The sequence below is a fragment of the Elephas maximus genome, chromosome 17 (assembly GCF_024166365.1).
Source record: "Elephas maximus indicus isolate mEleMax1 chromosome 17, mEleMax1 primary haplotype, whole genome shotgun sequence".
Taxonomy (NCBI): Eukaryota; Metazoa; Chordata; class Mammalia; order Proboscidea; family Elephantidae; genus Elephas; species Elephas maximus.
Window position 1 is genome coordinate 32,948,928 of NC_064835.1, and position 25,435 is coordinate 32,974,362.

Here is a 25,435-nt window from a genome sequence, read left to right on the forward strand (position 1 = left end):
TCCTGAGAAGTAAGGGATATACATGTAAAGGAGAGAGTTGTATCATTTTCAGAAGAGAAAACAGGAGTAGTGCTCCCACTCAGACCAATATCATGGCACAGATGAAGAGCATTTTCTTCATCCGTACTAGCTTATTTGTTTGTTCTCCACAACAGATGCTTTTTTCTTTATTTTTTTTTATTGGAAGGACAGAATAAAAGACATGGGAAAGAAGATCTGAGACACAATATTCCTACATGGGTTAAGACAACTTCTTCTAAATAGTGATTAGTGTGAGAGGGAGCAAGAGAAGGGCTCAGCAGGACATTAAAGATATCCAGGACAGTTATTTTGCCAAAGATTGCTATTAAGCTGTGACAAACCAATATGGCTAAATGAGATTTCCATGACAGACATCTGTTCTAATTGCTCTGGGCCTATGCTATACCAGCAGTTAAATATTTTCACTATCACTCAGATTATGGTCTGTGGGTCTGGGATTGTGCAGTGGGCCTGGATTCTCTCTCTCAGAGGCTCCAGATTTTAAGATTCCTTTCAAAGGTTGATATTTGGAGCCCTAGTGGGGTAGTGGTTAAGAGCTCGGCTGCTAACCAAAAAGTTGGCAGTTCAAATCCACCAGGTGCTCTTTGGAAACCCTACAGGGCAGTTCTACTCTGTTCTATAGGGTCACTATGAGTTTGAATTGGTTTTTTGTTGTTGTTTATATATACACATGTATGTAAAAAAAAAAAAAAAATTTTTTTTTTTTTTTTTTTTAATGCTATCTAGGCCTTGTCCACCGAAGTCATGTAAATACACTGTCTTTGACAGTTTGAGAACATTTCTTTATTGTGTATTAACATTTGGGATATGCCTGCTGATTTTACAGTACCCAACCAAATATAAATCATATTAGAAAATGTTAGAAAAGTAGAAGAAAACACTAGACTTGAGCTGGAAACCTGGTCCTTCTCTTTAATTTTAAGACGTTAAGGAAGCTAATTAGCATTCCTTAGTCTTAACTTCATCATCTGTGAAACAAAAACCAGACTATGTGCCTCAAAGAGCTGTACTAAGAAGTAAATGAGAGACTGCATGTCTTAATGTCTATTAGTATACCGGATTCATAATTGCTCAGATTTCATAAGCAATGAATTTGAATCTATTCTTTATGAAAGATATGGCTCACATTTCTGGGCTCATAATTTACAAAGAAATAAAAACTTTGGAGGGTAGAGGCACAGGCACAATTGAAAGGTTCAAAGATACACCGTACAGGACCCAGTATCACCTAGCCTAGAAAAAGAAAAAAACATCACAGCTGTTTAATTTGTCATCTTCTAAGACAACTCATTAAGGTAAAACAGGGTTAAGTGAAGGACCTAAAATTGTGGTAAAATAAGAACATCAAGTGTATATTATTAAAAATTAGCAATCGGCACAGATATTATGAAATATGTGACTAAATAGTTTCTACAACAGGTAGATTTTTTCAGTATGTAAAGGTAATCGTATCTGAAGATTAAGTAACCTCTCGATCTGTTCTAGATTGAGAACTCTAGGTAGATGCAGAAAAAAGTACAGTCAGGAATCAACTCGATGGCAACAAGTTTGGTTTTGGTTTTACTAAGATTCCATAGCAGCTCTGGTGGCACAATTGTTTAGCTAATGGAAAGGTTAGTGGTTTGAACCCACCCAGGGGTTCCAGAGGAGAAAGACCTGCCAATCTGTTCCTGTAAAGACTACAGTCTAGAAAACCCCATGAGAAGTTCTGCTCTTGTTGTATGGGTTTGCTATGAGTCAACATCAACTCACGGCACCTAACAACAACAATTAAGATTCCATACAGCTTAAGAAGGCAACTTGAAAAATTTGTACTTCAGTTCCCTCATTTGCACAATTAGAAATTTCATTATGAGTCTGAGTTATTAAAAACTAATGATTCTAGTTTATTGTGGTTTATGGCTGACACACATGGCAAGAATATAGAAAGATGGCCATAGGAGCACATCAATGATTACAATGAATATTTACGGTGATACACAGAACAGGTGCCATTATAAATAGACAGTAAATTACTATTTTGATGTAATAAATAGTACGCCAAGTAGTCTAAATTTTTTAAGCAGTTTGACAAGTTGTTTACAACCAGAAAACAGCCTATCTAGGTCACTAACACATGGGCTGGAAGGACAATCAAGTCATAATTATATGTTATAACGTATGGTATCCAAAAGCACGCTTGCCTTTTGAAGGTCATTTTTAAAAACAGCACAGGTATCTCTGACATTATGTTTTGCTTATGAGAATAAAAATACTTGCATTCTCAGAGCATATGGAAATTAATGGTGAGAAGAAGAAATGCTAAAACGTGGTAGGTTGTAGATGGATTATAACTCATTCCTGATATACAACCAAGTTCTTTAGATAAAGAATAATGTGGTTTATGTTCATCTACTCATGATAGGTTCTCATAAAATCACTTGATATTTTCTCTTGAAAGTTAACTCACCAAATAGAAGCATTTTATGAAATATTACCAGACTCTTAGTGGTTGAAACCTGCCCACTTCCTGAAAAGTACTGAGATGACATACAATAAAACATGTATGAATGGTATGTGGCTTTGGCCATCCTAGAAAGGGAATCAAGTTGATCTTATTTATACAGGAGCTAAATTCAATATCCAATCCCATATTCTGACATCTAAAAATAAGAACACTTAATACTAAAAGGTTTTCATTGAAGTCATCAAAACTAAAAATTTTAAGTATTTCCCATATAAGTCTTAGATTTTTCTAGATTATTCAATTTTAACTTCTGGTACACAAACACCACTTTCTGAGAAAAAAATATTAATGTCCTTTTTCACCCTCTCCCCAAACAAAAGAAAACTAAAAGGCTTTGTACAGAAGAAAACTTTCCTTCAAAACACCTGCTTTACAATGACGAATTAAATACTAGGTAGAAGACCAATGAATGTGGAATAAATAATAAAGGAACCACATGAAATGCTTAGATGATGAAGGAAATAATCAATGCTACGAACAACATACTTTCAATCTCGTTAAAGGCAAATCATAATAATCACCCTCAAAAAAGTTTTCATAGTTAAGTGTCAAGAAGTACTCGGCTTCAAAAACATACACACATTCTTTTGTTACGCCACAGAGGTAGTTATTGTCTTGATTAGAAAAAGGGGACACCTTGAGGCAAAGACAACTTAGTCTACTCTCTTTTTATATTATGTGACTAATAGCTGACTCATTAAACCTTATGATTAATAGTATCTATTTTTTACTCTTATAATTAATATATTCACTTAATTTTTGAAATTAAACATCTATCCAAACTAAGTCTACTAAACTGATTGCTTCCACTATGAGTACATATAGAAATGCCAATACGACTGGGAAAAGAATAAAGTAGAACATCTGTGTTACTGTTGTCACTGTTACTCATTCGCAAGTGTTCAAAGCCTGGGGAACTTTCTAGAAATGCAAAGAGAAAATATGCAAGTTGCAGTGCTAAACTGTGCATTCCACATTATTGTATGAACACACTTATTTCTCTTTTTAAAAGGGTAACATTTATTTTCTTACAGTAGACATTCATAGGCCAACTACATTTCAGTATTGTCTAAGTGTCATTCTACGGATTACAATCCATTGGCCAGTGTGAGAAATACATTAAAGGGAGGAATTTAATAAATACTCAAAATCATTATTATTAAATTTATGTGAAATGGAGAATACCTCCAGAAAATTACCTGACAAGCAATCTGTACGAGGTAGACCAGCTCCTTAGATTCACAGCCATTTTTTGTTACTTCGTTCTGTTCTTCTGATAGTGAGAGCTGTATCATAGAAGAAGGAAGGGCAGGAGAGAGGGAGAGACAGTCACAGTTAACAAACAAGAATTAACTAAGTATTAAACAATAACTGAAACAGGCCCTCATATCAACTTAACATAAGTCATGTCTTATACTAGAACTCTATTGCTTAAGGCATATAAATGAAGAATTCATGATCTCAAAAAACTACATTCCTATGAACTGTCTTTGTAACTTATACCTAACTCAGCACAAATGCACAGCAGCAATAAATCAAGCACCTTTATTCAAGAGCGAGTGTTCAACTCCTTAATTTACCTATGTGAAAGGAAGCCCTAAGCAGGCACTGAGAGACAGCCTAACACAGTGGGGTCTGATAGGGCTCAGGCTCTATTACAGACTCTATCACAGAGATTGCAAACTGGCTAAGCAGAGGCCATGCTTATCACACAGACATGTTTTATTTCACACTTATCTTGGAGTCTGCACAATGGTTTTATGATTTTACTTTTATTTGAGCCAATGGTCAAAATTTAGAAGTTTAGGAGTTTCATATAAAAATACAAATTTCTGCCTTCTATTAAAAAATTGGAAAATCTGGAATTCTGAGCCCAAATTCTCACATGCACAACAATGGACTGGACCTGAGAAATGACTCACTTTTAAATGAGGCATGCACTCTCCCAAAGATTGCCACAGACAGTCCCTATTCCTTTTATATTTTTTTTTTGCCAGCATCAACGCTGAATGTTAACTGTTACCCAGTCATGCTGCTTGCTTTATTTTTCTATAGTCTACTTGCCTCACTCATTCATATTACAAACATATAGGAGAGATAGGCAAGCTGAAGTTCAAAAGTGTCATCAACTGGCTTTGCAATCTTCAGCTACATACTCAATCTGTCATGAGAAAATGTGGGTGGTGATAATAATAATGATAATACTTACTCTCAGTTTGGTAAGTATGTAATGAGACAATGTATGTCAAGTGTTCTCCAAGGTACCTGGCACTCAGTAAGTACTTATTAATGTTATCTACCTTTTTTTTTTACCATCATAGTGGGAAACTCCGGTGGCACAGGGGTTAAGTGCTACAGCTGCTAACCAAAGGGTCGGCAGTTTGAATCCGCCAGGTGCTCCTTGGAAATTCTATGGGGCAGTTCTACTCTGTCCTATAGGGTCACTATGAGTCAGAATCACCTTGGCGGCACTGGGTTTGGTTTTTTGGTTTGGTTTGCCGTCATAGTTAATATTATGAGAAACATAAGGTTGATGAAGACATATTCTCTATTTATGAAAGCAATATCACTAGCAGTATTTTTCAAAACCTCTAATAATAGAATCAGTTCACAAGATAATAATCATTCCCACCCTAACAACCAAATGGAGCCAAAGTAACTACAAAATCGTAATTTTTTAAAAGGTTCATAAAGAGGTAAGGGTGCAAGGAAACCTAAGGGAACGAAGTTGCAGAAACTGACAGGATGTTCACAAGGGAGCACAGACAGACCTACGTATGTGCTCGGATTCCTGGCAGAGGATGAAGAACCTGCCTTAGAAAGGGGAAGGAGAAACCAGTCAAACCGTGAATGATTCCACGTGGACTAGAGTGAAAAACTAAAATCTTAAGGCACACCTGTCACAGAGAGTCTATACTCACCCATCAACTATTCTCGCAGGTGCTCACCAAGTGTACAGGAGTAGTACACCAAAGGCTAGGGGAAGAAAAGGAGAACTGAGAAAGATGATCTCCCAAGTGCAAGGTGGCTGACCTTTGTAGATGGGGAGCAGGGCAGGAGAGCTGAGAGACAGTAGAAGAACTGAGAAATCTGAGGCACTCAGAACATTCAACAATTGAAGGCAAAAGACAGCATGGGAAAGCTGAGAGAAGCCCCACTGAGGCATGTCAGGCCTTCACAGAGTATAAAGTGGCTGCCTTCCAAGGTCCGGGGTAAGGCAGAAGGGAGAAGAGCTCTCCTAAAATGCAGAAGCCTGGAAAAAAGACTGAAAAGCAAAAAAGGAGTAGCCACCAGACTATAAAGCAGAAAGGGTAAGAATTCTCCCTTAGTTTGGAAAACTGGTGGCTCAATGGTAAAGCACAAAGAGATCTTTATAATCTCACCAATCTTCAGATTTCCTGGCTGAAAGAAAAGTCCTGGCCTCACCATCAAGATACCTTAAAGGTAGTGAGGAACTGAACCAATCTAAAGCTGACACAAAGCCCAGACCACAGGTCAGCTTAATTCAGCTTCCCAACCTTGCAGACTAGAAAAATAAGGATGTGAGCCCTTTCTTGGAGATAAATATTATCACAAAGGTAGTCTCTCTACTATCTTTTATATAACATATCTGACACACACACAAAGAAGGGAAAAAAATGCAATCCACGGTCAACAGAAGGAGACAAGAAATTTTTTTAAAAAAAGAATATAAAATAAGTACAAGATTAATTCTGAAGGTTTCTTTGAAAAGGTAAACCATATGCATTAACAGATGGAGAATTTTGGCAGAGATGGAAACTATAAAAAAAATTCAAAATGGAATGCTAGAAATAAAAAATGTGACATCAGATATTAATAGCAAACTGGACACAGTAAATGAAAGAATCAGTAAACTTGAAAACAGGTCAATAAAAAGTATCCGAATGGAAATACAAAGAGAAAAAAAAGGCTTTTAAAAAAAGCAGTACATTTGAGATCTCTAGGACAATATCAAGTATTCAACCACAAGAATAACTGCAGTTCCAGAAAGAGATTAGAGAAAGAATGAATGGGGCAGAAGAAATATTTCATGAGATATCAGATGAGAACTTTTCAAAACCAATGAAAGATATCAAACCACAAATTCAACAAACTCAGTAAATCCTACATAGGATAAATAACAAAGAATCACTACTGTTGTTGTTTTTAGGTGACCTCAAGTCACATAGCGACCCTATGTACAACAGAACAAAACACTGCCCAGTTCTGCATCATCCTCACAATGGTTGCTATGCTTCAGCCCATTCTTGCAGCCACTTGTGTTAATCCACTTTGCTGAGGATCTTCCCCTTTTTTGCTGATCCTCTACTTTACCAAGCTACTAGGCAAATCATAAACAAACTGCTGAACACCAAAGATGAAGAGAAAAATCTTCAAAGTAGGAATAGAAAAATGACACGTTACATACATGGGAACAAAAATACAAATGACAGCTGATTTCTCATCAAAACAACAGGACAGAAGACAATGAAAAAACATCTTTTTAGTGCTAAAAGAAAAGATTCTCAATTCAACATGCAGTGAAAATAGCCTTTAGAAATAAGAGCAACATAAAAATATTTTCCAGTAAGAAAAGCTGGGAGAATTTGTCTCCAACAGATCAGACCTACAAGAAATGTTAAAAAAAGCTGAAATGGCAACAGATAAAGCACTAACCCTATAAGACAGAAGAGTGTATAAGAAAGGGTAAATATCTGGGTAACTATATAAGGCCAGGAAACACTGGTGGCAGAGTGGTTAAGAGCTTTGGCTGCTAACCAAAAGGTTGACTTGTTTCCAAAGGAGCCTTAACCCAAACAGCTTGTTTCTGCAGTTTGCTCCCAAGGAGTCTTAAACAAAACCTGTAAGCCACCAGGCAATATAATGGCACTAGGTAGGTGACTAGTCAACAAAGCTCTGTAAATCAATCATTATTAAGGTCCCACTTTGTTATCCCACCTTTGGCAATAATGTAGCTTTATTTCCTTCTGTAACAGTAATGGAAACCCTGGTGGCATAGTGGTTAAGTGCTATGGCTGCTAACCAAAAGGTTGGCAGTTCGAATCCACCAGGCACTCCTTGGAAACTCTGTGGGGCAGCTCTACTCTTTCCCATAGGGTCGCTCTGAGTCGGAATCGACTCGACAGCGAAGGGTTTGGTTTTTTTGGTTTATATAAGACCATTAGAAATATATACGATAAATTAATTGACAGATAAGTAGATAACTAGAAATAAAACAGACAAAATTTGTGGTGTCAAAAGTCAGAAAGTGGTTGTGGTGTGAGAAGAGAATTCACTGAAAAGAGAGTAAGGGCAAATTTTGGGGTGCTAGAAATAGTACCTACATTGTTTTGGAAGAAGAAACCAGTCAGACGATGAATGATGCCACGTGGACTAGAGTGAAAAACTAACATCCCAAGGCACATGTCTCACAAAGTCTACACCCACCCATCAACTATTCCCACAGGTGTTTGCCAAGTGCACAGGGGCAGTACAAATGGTCAAAACTTACTAAACTGAACACAAGAATCATGCATTTTTTGTTTTATCTTCTATTGTGGTAAAAATATATATAAAACATTGGTCGTTTCAGCCTTTTTACATGTGCAATTCAGTGACATTAATTACGCTCATCAGGCTATGCCACCGTCACCGCTACCCGTTTCCACGTACGTTAATTACGCTCATCAGGCTATGCCACCGTCACCGCTACCCGTTTCCACATACGTTAATTACGCTCATCAGGCTATGCCACCGTCACCGCTACCCGTTTCCACATACGTTAATTACGCTCATCAGGCTATGCCACCGTCACTGCTGCCCGCTTCCACATACGTTAATTACGCTCATCAGGCTATGCCACCGTCACTGCTGCCCGCTTCCACATACATTAATTACGCTCATCAGGCTATGCCACCATCACCGCTACCCGTTTCCACATACGTTAATTACGCTCATCAGGCTATGCCACCGTCACTGCTGCCCGCTTCCACATACGTTAATTACGCTCATCAGGCTATGCCACCGTCACCGCTACCCGTTTCCACATACGTTAATTACGCTCATCAGGCTATGCCACCGTCACCGCTGCCCGTTTCCACATACGTTAATTACGCTCATCAGGCTATGCCACCGTCACCGCTACCCGTTTCCACATACGTTAATTACGCTCATCAGGCTATGCCACCATCACCGCTGCCCGTTTCCACATACGTTAATTACGCTCATCAGGCTATGCCACCGTCACCGCTGCCCGTTTCCACATACGTTAATTACGCTCATCAGGCTATGCCACCATCACCGCTGCCCGTTTCCACATACGTTAATTACGCTCATCAGGCTATGCCACCATCACCGCTGCCCGTTTCCACATACGTTAATTACGCTCATCAGGCTATGCCACCATCACCGCTGCCCGTTTCCACATACGTTAATTACGCTCATCAGGCTATGCCACCATCACCGCTGCCCGTTTCCACATACGTTAATTACGCTCATCAGGCTATGCCACCGTCACTGCTGCCCGCTTCCACATACATTAATTACGCTCATCAGGCTATGCCACCGTCACTGCTGCCCGCTTCCACATACATTAATTACGCTCATCAGGCTATGCCACCATCCGCTACCCGTTTCCACATACATTAATTACGCTTATGGGGCTATGCTACCATCACCACTATCCATTTCCACATACTTCCACCATCCGTAACAGAACCTCAGTGCCTCCTAACTCCTCCTTTCTCCCTCCTGCCTGCCCCGTTAACCATTAATTAACTTGGTCTAAGAATTGTACATTTTATTTTATATAAATTATAATTCAATAAATAATATTAGCAACATTTTCAAAACTGTAAAAACAGAATTTGCTGAATAACCTCAATAATGTTATACTTCAATTAAGAAGTCTCAGAGGATTGCGAATATGTCACTTTAAAAAAATTATTTCAGTATGCTTAAATAATAAAGATTGATTCTACCATGATGTTCTTCTATCATAAAGATCTTATGCAAATAAAGTAAGTACAACTAAAGCAACGTTTGTGTCTAGAGTATAAAGCCATAGATATAAAACTGATAAGGGTGTTTAAGTTAGATGGCCTTCTAAACCATATGAGTATCAAATGAACCCATAAAAGAGTTATATCTATAAAAGCAAAGAAATGCTTACACGTTAATGCTCATTTAATTTTTGTAAATGCTGATCTATAAAGTGCTACATTACTACTTTATTGTTTATCACTGGTAATTAACATTTTTAACTTTTAAATTTTATGTTTGGAATGTATCTGTTTTTTTGTTATTTCTAAATTTAACACTTTCTCTTCTTCCTTATGACCAATCTGACTAGGTATTTTCCTACCTCGTGTTTTAGATGTATTCTGAGCCTTACTACATGCAGTCCCTAGTTTTCATCAAGATGTCCTCCTGAATCAGGACCAGAGACTCATGGGACATCTCGGTCAACTGGCATAATACCGTTGGAAATGTTACATGCTCCATCCTAGTTTGGAGAGCAGTGTCTGGGGTCTTAAAAGCTTGCGAGTGGGCAAGACTACTGCCCTGAGATATTCTTCAAACCTTAAACCAATACTTACCCCTGAGGTGATCTTGTAGCTAAATAACAGATTGGCTCAAAAAATAATGACTAGCACCTGTAAGTACTATGCTCCTTTAAAGAATCACCTATATGAAACTAAATTGTCAACAATTACTTTAAAGCAAAGATGAGAATGTAAGGGGTTAGGGAAACTAAATTAATGGAAATGGAGCAACCAGAACAGAAATAATGAAAATGTTCATGCATTGTGAAAAATGTAACCAATATCACTGCACGACTTGTGTAGAAATTGTTGAAGGGGAACCTAAACTCCTGTGTAAATCTTCATCACACAATAAAATATTATTTTTAAAAAAGAATAAAATAAAAATCACCTCTAATCATGCTTTCTCAAAACTCCAAATACTGTTAACATTTTGATGTAAGCTCTTCCAGAATCTTTCCAACCGTACGTTTTTAAAATAAAAATAAAATCATACTCTTTTTTTTGTAAATTATTTTTTCAGTCAGTATTTCATGAACATCTTTCCATGCTAATTAATACAGATCTTTCTTACTTTTCAAAATAAATTGATAACATTCAGTTCTACCACTCGTCTGTCAGTTTATTGTACTGTGGTGGCTTGGGTGTTGCTGTGACGCTGGAAGCCATGCCACCAGTATTTCCAATCCCAGCAGGGTCACTAACCCATGGTGGACGGGTTTCAGCAGAGCTTCCACACTAAGACAGACTAGGAAGGAGGACCTGATGGCCTACTTTGGACATGTTATCATGTACTATGGACATGTTATCAGGAGGGACAAGTTCCTGGAGAAGTAAAGCAGAGGGTCAACAAAACAGAAGAAGTCCCTCAATGAGACAGACTGACACCATGGCTACAACAATAGACTCAAACAGCAATGACTGTAAGGATGGCACAGGACCAGGCATTGTTTCATTTTGTTGTCTGATATGCATCAGAATCAACTCAACAGCACCTAACAACAACATTGAACTAAAAAAAAAAAAAAAAAAAAAGATGTCCTCTTGAAAACCACATTATGAAATGGAATGCCTTCAAGGAAAATATCTTTTGCCAATAGACAGAATGTTATTTTTAACTAGGGTTTATATTCGTGACTGAGAATTCAAAAGTAAATTAATTCATGGATAACAAAACTTTAACGAGATCTTAAAGATCTTCTAGACCAGTGTTAGTTTATAAATTAAAAAATTGAGGCAGTGAAAAGTTTATCCTTTAGAGTTAGAAAAGCTTGGGTTTCATGCTTAACCTTAGAAAATTACTGTAAGCTTTAATTTCCTTGTCTAATAATTAGAGTATTAATATGTTTCTCTTATGAGTATTAAGATTAGTGAAAGGCTTCTACCACTGTGCTTGGTACACAGAAAAGAGATCAACACATCTTAGTTACCTGACTTATGGTTTCTGGTCCAAGATGTACAGAAAGAGCTTGGAAGTCATCACTCTCATGCTCACAAAAAGAAAAGCTGAAAAACTTAAACTTAAGAACTCTACTTAGATCCACTAGAGAAATGAAATCACACCAAACCACCAAAACTGGAGCTATAACAAGATACAGAAAATTATTGCTTACCGAGAGGAGAAACTGCCGGATCTACCATTAGATAAATAAATAAATAAATAAGATAAAATGCTTAAATGGTAATTGACTATTTGCTGGAAACTGACCATAGACTAGTTTGAGAGATTAAAACCTCCTAGAAGCCCAGCTTTAGGGGAGGTCCCCCACACTTTCTTGTTTTATCTCCAGGAGCCCCACCAGGTTCTCACTGTGAAGATAGGAGAAAAATATTCTAGTGCTTCCAGTTTAGGGGGTGGGTGTGTTATCATGTTGAAATATGCCTAGAGCTCTCCTCCCTCTATTGTCCTTAAGGATGGCCTCACCTCAAGAGAAATTACTTTGCCAGGGCCTAACTGATGTGGGTTTTTCCAAAGTCTAGCCGATGTGGGGGAAGGGAAATACCACACTCCAGTTCCCTCTAGACTTCGATGTGGGAAGAGAAATACCCAACACCAGCCCCCTCTAGCCTTCAACGTGGGGGAAGGGAAAAATACAACTCCCATATGCTCTAGCCTTCCTGGAAAAAAAAAAATAATAACACTGAAAATCACCTGTGAAGATGAGATCACAGAGGCCCAGGCTCACCAAAAGACTAAGACCTAATCATAAAATCATTGAACACTTCCATACCCCTAACATCTCACCATCACATCAATAGCATTCCTGGATAAATAGGGAATTGCAGCTGAAGAGAATGGCAAGGATCAAATCCTACTTAAGGAATCTCTAGGGAAACTCGAAGAGAACAGGGGAGATAAAAACAAAGGAAAAGTTAGCCTTTGCCACCTACAGGTACAGCAAACAGTAAACTCAGTCTAATTCCTAGGATGAGAACCACAAAATCTCACACCACCAAATGATTCCCCTCAGTTCCTTTTACCTGGTTAAGCATTCCAGGTTTCAACAAAGAATTACAAGACATGCTAAAAGGAAAAACAAAACAAAAAAACCAAACAGTCTGACGACACAGGGCAAGAATAAGAGCTAGACTCAGATATGGCAATATTTTGAAATCGTCAGACTGGAAATTTAAAATAACTATATTTAATATACTAATGGCTCTAATGGAAATAAAAGACAACGTGCAGAAACAGTCGTAAAATATACGCAGAGAGATGGAAACTCTAAGAATCAAAAGTACATTTCAAAAGATTAACAACAACAACAACATTACTCACCATTCCACCCAAATAATAACCAAAGGAGGGCTGGGGTAGAAATAATAATACCATACAAAACAGACTTTAATTCAAAATTTACTTTACAAGAGACAAAGAGGGACATTATATAATAACAGGATAAATTCATCAATAAGATATAACAATAATATACACATCTAACAACATAACTTCAAAATATACGAAAAAATATTAATGGTATCAAAGAGAGAAGTAGATAGCTCTACAACAATGGATGATGAACTCAATATACTACTTTCAATAATGAATAGAGAGGCGGGGCCAAGATGGCAGAGTATTCAGATGCTTCCTGTGGTCCCTCTTTCAACAACGACCTGAAAAAACAAGTGAATTGATTATATATGACAATTTAGGGCCCCCGAACATGAAAGGCAAAGTTGAGGAACCGGACTTAGTGGCAGGGGGAGGGAGAGACAGTTCAGAAACAGCGAGGAGTTGCCAGACCTGGCCAGTGCGAACCAGCACCACGCAGGCTGGATTGGCTGTGCATGGTAAAACAAGCAGCGGCGCTCAGGATACGTTTTCCATGTCGCGAGAGTCTGACAGCAAAGAGTCTACACACACTTCCAGAACCAGTGAAAAGTGGCACACAATCGGCAAAAGATAAGTACATGCGTCTAATGTACCGTGCAGATCAAAAACCACCCCTTTGGGAAAAACTTCTCTCCCGTTCACCTAACCCCTTCCCGCTCTGCACTCGGTTCCAAGCCGGCTTCAGAAATTGCCACATCCCTGGGCCAGAAGCAGCACCCCTCAAATGTCCTGATCCGTTCTCCCAGCCTTGCAGAGGTAAAAAATTAACAAACAGAGAAAAATAATCTGCCAGCTCCCCTAAACCAGGAACTCAGGGCAGAAACAGTTCTTCTGCCTAGGCGCAGGCATAAGGGGTCCACAGATTTTTAATGCCTTTCACCCCTGCATAGACCTGTATGGGCCCATTTCAACAGCATAGGCCCTCATTAGCACAGTAGAACAGGGTATATACCGGAAGCCTAACATTGACTGTATCACCTATATGGCAGAGAGGTAGGTTTATGACACTTGACACCACTTTGCCTATTAAGCAGCGTCCTCACCTACCCACATCAGGGGCCTGAGGACTGGTGGCTCCACACATGCCACCTAGCCACCCACAACAGGGGTCCAAGAATAAATGGTGCCTCCCAGTCCTTATAGCCGAAAGCATTGGGTGCCCATAGTCCAGCTACAAAACCCACCCACCTACGTGCTATAGGTAACAGGGACATACTTTCCTCACAGACACTCAGGGGTGGCTGTCAGCCCCATGCCTTTCTCAGTGCATGATCCATTACTGTAGCCAAATTCCTGTGCCTACACCAATCACCCCTGCCTATCTAGGACTGTAGGTGAGACTGTGCACCATACATTTGGTGACCAACAACCTAGACACTTGAGCTGAATCCATACAAGAAAAGTAAACAGACTCTTGGGCTCACATACCCAGGAACAGATCTACCTACCAGGAAACAGGACGTAAAAGCTTCAAAAGTACCAATGATCAAACTAGCTCATATGAGCACCTACTTGGACATCTCAAAACAAAATAAAACAAGAAGCTAGGACATGGTAAGCAAACATACAGTAAATAAGTATAATAACTTACTGATGGCTTGGAGACAAGAGTCAATATCAAATAACATAAAGAGCCAGACCACGATGGCTTCCGCAAGCTCCCAAAACAAAGAATCAAGAAATCGACCAAATAAAGAGAATTTCCTGGAATTACTGGAGGTAAAATACAAAAGATTGATATGCAGAACCTCTTCAAGAGACCAGCAAGGAGAACAAGCCAAGAAAAAGAGACAAAGCGAAAGAGGAACTTAAGAAGATTATATAAGAGCATAATGACAAATTTAACAGTATGCAAGAATCCATACAGAGACAGCAAAGAGAAATCCAGAAGATAAAAAATAAAATTTCAGAATTAGACAACTATTTTCAGAAGTAGACAACTCAACAGAAAGTCACAGGAGTAGAACTGAGTCAATGGAAGTCAGAGCTAGTCAGACTGATGATAAAGCACTCGACACCAATTTATTTGAAGATAAATCAGATAAAATAATTAAAAAAAAAAGAAGAAATCTTAAGAATTATGTGGAACTCTATCAACAGGAATAACCTATTAGTGACTTGAGTACTAGAACTAGGGGGGAAGCGGGGGGGAGGGATGATAACAAAAAGAAAAAAAATACAGAGAATTTTTGAAGATTTGTTGGGAGAAAACCTCCCTGATATCATGAAACATGAGAAGATATTTATTCAAGATGCTCATCAAACCCCACACAAGGTGGATCCCAAAAGAGTCACCAAGATATAATCAAACTTGCCAAAACCAAAGATAGAGAATTTATAAAGAGCAGCTAGGGATAAATGAAAAGTTATCTACGTAGAAGAGTCAATACGGCTAAGCTCTGACTACTCTACGTCATAGACATACACAGAACACTCCATCCAACAGCAGACAAGTATACTTTCTTTCCCAATGCACATGGAACATTCTCCAGAATATACCATGTCTTAGGCCATAAAGCAGCCTTAACAGAATCCAAAGCATCGAAATATTACAAAGCATCTTTTCTGACCAAAAAGCCATAAAAGTAGAAATCAATAACGGAAAAAGCAAGGGGAAAAAAAAAATCAAATACATGGAAACTGAACATACCTAGCTCAAAAACTATCGGGTTATAGAAGAAATTAAGGATGGAATAAACAAATCCACAGAATCAAATGAGATTGAAAACACATCCTACCAGAACGTTTGCGACACAACAAAGGCAGTGCTCAGAGGTCAATTTAGAGCAATAAATAGACACATCCAAGAAGAAGAAAGGGTCAAAATCAAAGCATTAACCCTACAACTCAGAACAAACAGCGAGCAGCAAAAGAAGTACTCGGGTAGCAGAAGAAACCAAATAATAATTAGAGCAGAATTAAATGAAATAGACAATAGAAAAACCATTGAAGGAGTTAAGAAGACCAAAAGCTGGTTCTCTGAAAAGACCAACAAAATCGAAAAGCCATCGGCCAAACTGACAAAAGAAAACAGGAGAGGAAGCAAAAAACCCAAATAAGAAACAAGACGGGCAACATCACAACAGACTCAACCAAATTTAAAAGCATCATAAGAGTACCATAAAAAACTATGCTCTAACAAATTTGAAAACCTAGAGGAAATGGACAAATTTCTAGAAACACACTACTTACCTAACAGGAACAGAGGTATAACAACTAAATAAACCTATAACAAAAGAAGAGACTGAAAAGGTAATTTAAAAAACTCCCAACAGAAAAAATCCCTGGCCCTGACAGTTTCACTAGAGAACTATACCAAATTTCCAGAGAAGAGTTAACACCACTACTAGTAAAGGTATTTCACAGCAGAGAAAAGGACAGGATAACTCCCCACCTCCTTCTATGAAGCCAGCATAACCCTGATACCAAAATCAGGTAAAGACACCACAAAAAAAGAAAATTACAGGTTCAATATCCCTCATAAATATAGATGCAAAAATCCTTAACAAAATTCTAGCCAACAGAATTCAACAACATGTAAAAAATTATTCACCATGATCACGTGGGATTCATACCAGGTATGCAAGGATGGTTCAACATTAGAAAAACAATGTAAACCATCACATAAATGAAACAAAAGACAAGAACCACATGATGTTATCAACTGATACAGAAAAGACATTTGACAAAGTCTAACACCCTTTCATGATAAAAACTTTCAGCAAAATAGGAATAGAAGGGAAATTCCTCAACACAATAAAGGGCATCTATACAAAGCCTTTTTTTACACAAAGCCAACAGCCAACATCATCCTAAATGCAGACAATCTGAAAGCATTCCTCTTGAGAATGGGAACCAGACAAGGAGGCTCTTTTTCATCACTCTTATTCAACATTGTGCTGGAGGTCCCAGTCAGAGCGGTTAGGCTAGCAAAAGAAATAAAGGGCACTGAAATTGGTAAGGAAGAAGTAAAAGTATCTCTATTTGCAGATGACATGATCTTATACATAGAAAACTTGAAAGAATCCACAAGAAAACTACTGGAACTAACGGATTTCAGCAAAATATCAGAATACAAGATAAACATACAAAAATTAGTTGGATTCCTCTACACCAACAAAGAGAACACTGAAGAAGAAATTACCAAATCAATACCATTTACAATAGCCCCCAAGAAGATAAAACACTTAGGAATAAATCTAACCACAGATGTAAAAGACCTATACAAAGAAAACTATAAGACACTACTGTGGGAAACCAAGAGAGACCCATATAAGTGGAAAAGTACACCTTGCTCATAGATAGGAAGACTCAACATTGTGAAAATGCCAATTCTACCCAAAGCCATCTACAGATACAATGCAATCTTGATCCAAATCTCAATAGCATTTTTTAATGAGATGGAGAAACAAATCTCCAACTTCATAGGGAAGGGAGAGAGGCCCCAGATAAGTAAAGCATTACCAAAAAAGAAGAACAAAGTGGGAGGCCTCACATTACCTGATTTAGAACCTATTATACTGCCACAGTAGTCAAAACAGCCTGGTACTGGTACAACAACAGACACATAGACCAATGGAACAGAACTGAGAATCGATATGTAAATTCATTCACCTATGAGCAGCTGATGTTTGAGAAAGGCTCAAAGTCCATTAACTGGGGAAAAGACGGTCTCTTTAATAAATGGTATGAGCATAACTGGATATCCATCTGCAAAAAAATGAAGTAAGACCCATACCTCACACCATGCACAAAAACTAATTCAAAATGGATCAAAGGCCTAAATATAAAATTTAAAATAATAAAGATCATGGAAGAAAAAACAGGGACAATACTAGGAGCCCTAATATATGGCATAAATAGAATACAAAATATTACTAACAGTGCACAAATGCCAGAAGAGAAACTAGATAACTGAGAGCTCCTAAAAATCAAATACCTATGCTCATCCAAAGACTTCACCAAAAAAGTAAAAAGACAACCTACAGGCTGGGAAAAACATTTTGGCTACAACGAATCTGATCAGCATCTAATCTCCATAATCTAAGATAAAGCAAAATCTCAGTAACAAAAGACAAATAACTCAATTAAAAAATGGGCAAAGGATATGAAAAGGTAGTTCACCAAAGAAAACATTCAGGCAGCTAGCAGATACATGAGGAAATGCTCACGATCATTAGCCATTAGAGAAATGAAAATCAAAACTACAATGAGATACCATCTCATCCTAACAAGACTAGCATTAATCCAAAAACACAAAATAATAAATGTTGGAGACATTGTGGAGAAACTGGAACACTTATACACTGCTGGTGGGAATGTAAAATGATACAACCACTTTGAAACTCAATTTGGCACTGTCTTAAAAAGCTAGAAATAGAAGTACCATACGATCCAGCAATTCTACTCCTTGGAATATATCCTAGAGAAATAAGAGCCGTCACACGAATAGATATATGCATGCCCATGTTCACTGCAGCACTGTTCACAATAGCAAAAAGATGGAAACAACCTGGGTGTCCATCAACAGATGAACGGATAAACAAATTGTGGTATATTTACACGATGGGATACTACATAAAAATAAAGAACAACAATGAATCTGAAAAACATCTCATAACATGGATGAATCTGGAAGGCATTATGCTGAGTAAAATTAGTCGCAAAAGACAAATATTATATGAGACCACCATTACAAGAACTCAAGTAAAGGTTTGAACACAAAAGAAACATTCTCTGATGGTTATGAGGGTGGTAAGAAAGGTAGAGGGGAATTCATTTAACTAGATAGTAGGTAAGAATCATCTTGGGTGAAGAGAAGGACAACACACAATACGTGGGAAGTCAGCACAACTGGACTAAACCAAAAGCTAAGAAGTTTCCTGAATACTACCAAACACTTTGAGGGACAGAGTAGCAGAGGCGGGGGTCTGGGGACCATGGTTTCAGGGGACATCTAGGTCAACTGACATAACAAAGTTTATTAAGAAAACGTTCTTCATACCTCTTTGGTAAGTCTGGGGTCTTAAAAGCTAGGAAGCAGTCATCTAAGATGCATCAATTGTTCCCAACCCACCTGGAGCAAAGAAGAATGAAAAACACCAAAGACATAAGGAAAGTATGAGCCCAAGAGACAGAAAGAGCCACATAAACCAGAGACTCCATCAGCCTAAGGCCAGCAGAACTAGATGGTACCTGGCTGCCACCAATGACCGCCCTGACAGGGAATACAACAGAGAGTTCCTGACAGAGCAGGAGAAAAGTGGGATGCAGAACGCAAATTCTAGTTAAAAGACCAGACTTAATGGTCTGACTGAGACTGGAGGGACCCCAGAACACGTGGCCCCCAGACTCTCTGTTAGCCCAAAACTAAAACCATTCCAGAAGCAAACTCTTCAAAGATTAGACTGGACTGTAAGACATTAAATGATACTTGTGAAGAGGGTGCTTCTTAGCTCAAGTAGATAAAAAGATACATGCAGCTAAATGGGCAGCTCCTGTCCGGAGGTGAGATGAGAATGCAGAAAGGCACAGGAACTGGCTGAATGGACACAGGAAATACAGGGTTTAAAGGAGGAATGCACTATCACATCATAGGGAAAGCAACTAGGGTCACATTACAACGTGTGTATAAATTTTTGCATGAGAATCTAACGTGAACTGTAAACTTTCACTTAAAGCACAATAAAAAAAGAGAAAAAAATAATGAATAGAAAACATAGAAAGAAGAACAGTAAGGAAACACAGCACCTGAGCAACACTATAAACCAACTAGGCCTAACAGACATACAATATAGAATATACCACCCCGAAACAGCAGAATACATATTTTTCTCCAGTGCACATGGATCATCCTCTAGGATAAGCCATAAAAAAAAGCCATATGCGCTGTTAATAAAACAGGCCTCAACAAATTTAAAAAGGATTGAAATCATATAAAATATCTTCTCTGACCACATCAGAATTTTAATATAAATAACAGAAGAACAATTGGAAATATGTGAAATTTAAATACCACATTATTACCCAACCAATGGGTCTAAGAAGAAATCACAAAGGCAAGTATAAAACACTTAGACTGAATGCAAATAAAAGCACAATACAGCAAATTTATAGGATGCAGAGAAGGAAGCGCTGAGAGGGAAATTAATGGCTATAAATGCAAACATTAAAAAGAAAAAGAGCTCAAATCAATAACCCAACTTTACACACCGAGGAGCTAGAAAAAGAATAAACTATATTGAAAGCTACCAGAAGGAAGGAAGTAATAAAAATTAGAGATAAGTGAACCAGAGAATAGAAAAATAAAGAGAATCAATGAAAACAAAAGTTGATTCTTCAAAAAGATCCACAAAATTGGCAAACCTTTATTAGACTGTCAAAGAAAAAAAGAGAGAAGACATGTTCAAATAAAATCAGAAATAAAAAATGGGGACATTACCACCAACCCTACAGAAATAAAAAGAGTTATAAAGAATGTTACAAACAACTATACACCAACAAGTTAGATAACCTAGAAGAAATGCTCAAATTCCTAGAAATACAAACCTATACTGATGCAAGAAAAAACAGTGAATTTCAACAAGAGATTGAATCAGTAATCAAAAATCTCAAAAAAAAAAAAAATGCAACTCCATCAAAATTCCAACAGCCTTCTTTGAAGAAATGGAAAAGCTAAATAGCAAATTTATATAGAACAGCAAGGGCCCCAAATATCCACAGCAAGCTTGAAAAAAGAACAAATTAAGAGAACTCAAAATTCCTAATTTCAAAATAAATTATAAACCTAAGGTCTACTCTGTACACATGGGGTTATCATTTATTAGAATCAACTCGATGTCAACTAACAATAACAACAGTTATCAAAATAGCATTGTATTTGGGGTAATTACAGACACACAGACCATGGAACAGAATTGACAGCCCAGAAATAATTCTACACACCTATGGTCAACTGATTTTTGACAAGGTTGACAAGTTTTTTGAATGGGAAAAGAACAGTCTCTTTAATAAATGGTGCTGGGGCAACTAGATCTACATATAATGGAAAAAATACATATAATGGAAGCTGGATGCATATACAAAAATCAATTCAAAATGGATCAAGGACATAAATGTGAGGACTAAAGCCATAAAACATAAGGGTAATATCAAGAGTTTGTTTTGTTTTTTAATTTTTTTTTTAAGCATACGTAATGGATTGGTATTGGCCATTCTGAATCAGACAATCATACAGATCAAAGATCACAGCCTTCAGTATAGATTACAATTCAACATATCCTCACAACTGGACCTATAAACAATACCATGGAAAACAGAAAATATTAAAGTTGAAAAGGACTTCATTTTACTTGGATCCACAATCAACACCCATGGAAGCAGCAGTCACAAAATCAAATGACGTACTGCACTGGGCAAATCTGCTGCAAAAGACCTCTTCAAAGGGTAAAAAAGCAAAGATGTCACTTTAAGGACTAAGGTGCACCTGACCGAAGCCATGGTGTTTTCAATCGCCCTATATGCATGCAGAAGCTGGACAATGAATAAGGAGAACCGAAGAAGAATTCATGCCTTTGAATTATGGTGTTAGCAAAAAATATTGAATATATCATGGACTGCCAGAAGAATGAAGAAATCTGTCTTGCAAGAAGTACAGTGAGAATGCTCCTTAGAAGCAAGGATGGCAAGACTTTGTCTCATATACTTTGAACATGTTATCAGGAAGACTAGTCCCTGGAGAAGGACATCAAGCTCGGTAAAGTAGAGGGTAGCAAAAAAAGAGGAAGACCCTCAACAAGACTGAGTGACACAGTGGCTTCAACACTGGGGTCAAGCATACAATTATGAGGATGGTACAGGACTGGGCAGTGTTTCATTCTGTTGTATAAAGAGTAGCTATGAGCCGAACCAACTCAACGGCATCTAACAACAAAAAGGGTATCTGATAAAAAAAAAAAAAATGGTATTGAAGATATACAAACCAAAAGACCAGTTGCCTTCAAGTTGATTCTAACTCATGGCAACCGCACGTGTGTCAGAGTAGAACTGTGCTGCATAGGGTTTTCAACAGCTGGTTTCTCTGAAGTATATCATCAGGCCTTTCTTTTCAGGCATCTATGAGTGGATCAAACTTTCAACGTTTTGTTCAACAGCCAACTGCATTACCTGTTTACACCACCCAAGGTCTCAAAGAGACAAGAATTCTTAAAACTCAACAATAAAAGAAAAAGAAAAAGAAAAAAAAACTAATTATAAAATGAGTAAAAGGTCCAAACAGAAACCTCATCAAAGAAGATATATATTTGGTAAGTAAGCATATAAAAAAAAAAAAGTTTAACCTCTGTCTTAGCTATCTAGTGCTGCTATAACAGAAATACCACAAGTGAGTGGCTTTAACAAACAAATTTATTATCTCACAGTTTAGGAGGCTAGAAGTCTGAATTCAGGGTGCTGGTTCTAAGGGAAGGCTTTTTCTCTGACAGATCTGGAGTAAGGTCCTTGTCTTTTCTGAGCAATCTTCCTGGGCAATTTTCATGTGGCTTGGCATCTCTCTTCCCCCAACTCTACTTGCTAGCTTGCTTTTAATCTTTTATATCTCAAAGAGATTGGTTCATGACACACCCTTTGTTAACATAGGAAAGACAAGCCATTCAAGATGGGATTATAATCACAAGCAAAAGGTTAGGATTTACAACACATATGTTGGGGAGGCAAAATTCCATCTATAACAACCTCATATGTCATTAACACCCAAAACCCATCACCGTCAATTCCAACTTATAGCAACCCCTACAGGACAGAGTAGAACTGCTCCACAGGATTTCTAACGCAGTAATCTTTAAGGACATGGAGCTGCTGGTGGATTTGAAATGCCAACCTTTCAGTTAGCAGCCATGTGCTTAACTAGTACATCACCAAGGCTATTTTCACGTTATTAAACCCATTGCCATCGAGTCAATTCCGACTTATACTGACCCTATAGGACAGAGTAGAACTGCCCCCATAGGGTATCCAAGGACCAACTGGTGGATTCCAGCTGCCGACCTTTTGCTTAGCAGCCGAGCTCTTAACCACTGTGCCACCAGGGCTCCCATATGTCATCAAGGAATTGCAAATCAAAGCAACAATGAGATACCACTATGCACCTCTTAGAATGGCTAAAATCTAAAACACGAATAACAGCAAGCACTGGCGAGGATTTACAACAACGGGGACTCTTATTCAGTGCTGGTGGGAATGCAAATTGCTACAGTACTGTGGAAGACAGCCTGGCAGTTCCTTAGAAAGCTATACATAGCCCTACCACACGAACCAGGAATCACCATCCTAGCTAGTTACCTAAATGCACTGAAAACTTAGTTCCACATAAAAACCTGCACACAAAGCTTTACAGCAGCTTTATTCATAATTGCAAAAAATTGGAAGCAACCAAGATGACCTTCAACAGGTGTGCAGATAAACTGTGGTATACCCACCGTGGGTTATTATTCAGTGGTAAAAAGAAATGAACTATCAAGCTACAAAAACACATGACAAAACCTTAAATGCATATTTCTAAGTGAAATAAGTCAGTCTGAAAAAGCTACCTACTGTATGACTCTAACTACATGACATGCTGGAAAAGACAAAGCTACAAAACCAAAACCAAACCCACTGCTCTCAAGCCGATTCCGACTCACAGACAAAGATCAGTGGTTGCCAGGGGCTAAGAGAATGGAATGAGGAATGTAATGTGAAGTACAGGACATTTTAAGGGCAGTAAAACTAAAAATGGTAGATATATGACCTTACGCATTTGTCAAAACCCATTCGGCTATACAACAAAGAGTGAACCACAGCGTAAACTATGGACTTTAGTTAATACAGTAAAACTTGTGAGATCTGGAACTTGACAGGGCTGCCTTGTTTTTCCAGGTCTTGTAAGCTTTCTACCTTTGACAGAGTGCAGTCTTACCACTTTTCTATTACTTGTTTTAGTGGAAAAAATTTGTGTTTTCCTTCTCTGACAGGTTTCCACCTAACATAGGTTTCAGTTTTCGCAGGCTTTACTATAATAATAATGTTATCAATATTGGTTCATCAATTGTAACAAACGTACCACACTGCTGCAAGATGTTAATAACAGGAGAAACTGTGAAGGGGGAGAGAACTTACATGGGAACTCTCTGTACTATTTGACCTGTTGTTGTTGTTAGGTGCCGTGGAGTCAGTTCTGACTCACAGCGATCCTATGTACAACAGAACAAAACCCTGCCCAGTCCTGCGCTGTTCTCACAATCGTTGCTGTGTTTCAGCACTGTTGGAGCCACTGCGTCAATCTATCTCTTTGAAGGTCTTTTTTTTTTCACTGACCCTCTACTTTACCAAGCATGATGTCCTTCTCCAGGGATTGGTCCCTCCTGATAACATGTACAAAGTACGTAAGATGAAGTATTGCCATCCTCCCTTGTAAGCTGAATTCTGGTTGTACTTCTTCCAAGTCAGATTTGCTCATTCTTCTTGTAGTCCATGGCATATCTGATATTCTTTGCCAATATCATAATTCAAAGGTATCAATTCTTCTTCAGTCTTCCTTATTCATTGTTCAGCTTTCGCATGCATATGAGGCAACTGAAAATACCATGGCACCTTAGTCCTCAAAATGACATCCTTGCTTTTTAACACTTCAAACAGGTCTTTTACAGATGTGCCCAATGCAATATGTCATTTGATTTCTTGACTGCTGCTTCCATGGGTGTGGCTTGTGGATCCAAGTAAAATGAAATCCTCAACAATGTCATCTTTTCTCCATTTATCATGATGTTGCATATTGGTCCAGTTGTTAGCATGTTTGTTTTCTTTAAGCTGAGGTGTGATCCATACTGAAGGCTGTAGTCTTTGATCTTCATCAGTGAGTGCTCCAAGTCCTCTTTGCTTTTTGCACTAGTTTTCTGTAACCCCACAGCTTCTCTTAAAAAAAAAAAAAAAAAAAGTGCACTTTCTTTTTAAAATCTTAGTTACTAATCACTTACCCAAGAACACAAAACAAAGTCATGTCTTAACCAAGACTGGAACCTCATCTTCTGACTACAAAAAAAAAAACTACTATTTCTCCTATACCATGATCCAAAAAAGCCAAAGGAAATATAAATGACTAAATGTCATTTTTTATTTTTACAAAAAAACTTTAAAATTATGCTATAAGCACAAAATCTGAAGTTGATAACAGTTTTTAGCATTATTCAGCACAAGCCCAAAGCTCATTAAAAAGCCCCTCCACCAGTTGCTCATAATGAGACACCTACAGTTCCTCCTGATGTATGCACTATCTTACTGCAGTAAGTTAATAAATCTCATTTTGTTAGAATACAGATACACCTCTGCTAATTTTTTTATCTAGTAGCCTTTACGAAAAAGGAACAACTGTAGTGACAACTAAGTTTTCAACAATAACCGAAGTCAGAAGTTTGAGAATATCTTCAAAACTCTGAGGGGGGAAAAAAAACTAACTTAGGTTTTACTAATACCTAA

The 25,435-nt window shown here is 37.9% G+C and overlaps 1 protein-coding gene across 5 annotated transcripts in view; it reads right to left on the bottom strand.

Moving 5' to 3' along the window:
* The window catches only part of ARHGAP32 (Rho GTPase activating protein 32), a 411,930-nt gene that overhangs the window by 138,539 nt on the left and 247,956 nt on the right, over positions 1-25,435 (bottom strand). For all 5 annotated transcript variants that reach the window (XM_049857308.1, XM_049857307.1, XM_049857306.1 and 2 more), the window contains one exon: positions 3,748-3,834. In XM_049857308.1, coding sequence (XP_049713265.1) covers positions 3,748-3,834 — 87 coding nt within the window. The remainder of the gene's footprint in view (positions 1-3,747; positions 3,835-25,435) is intronic.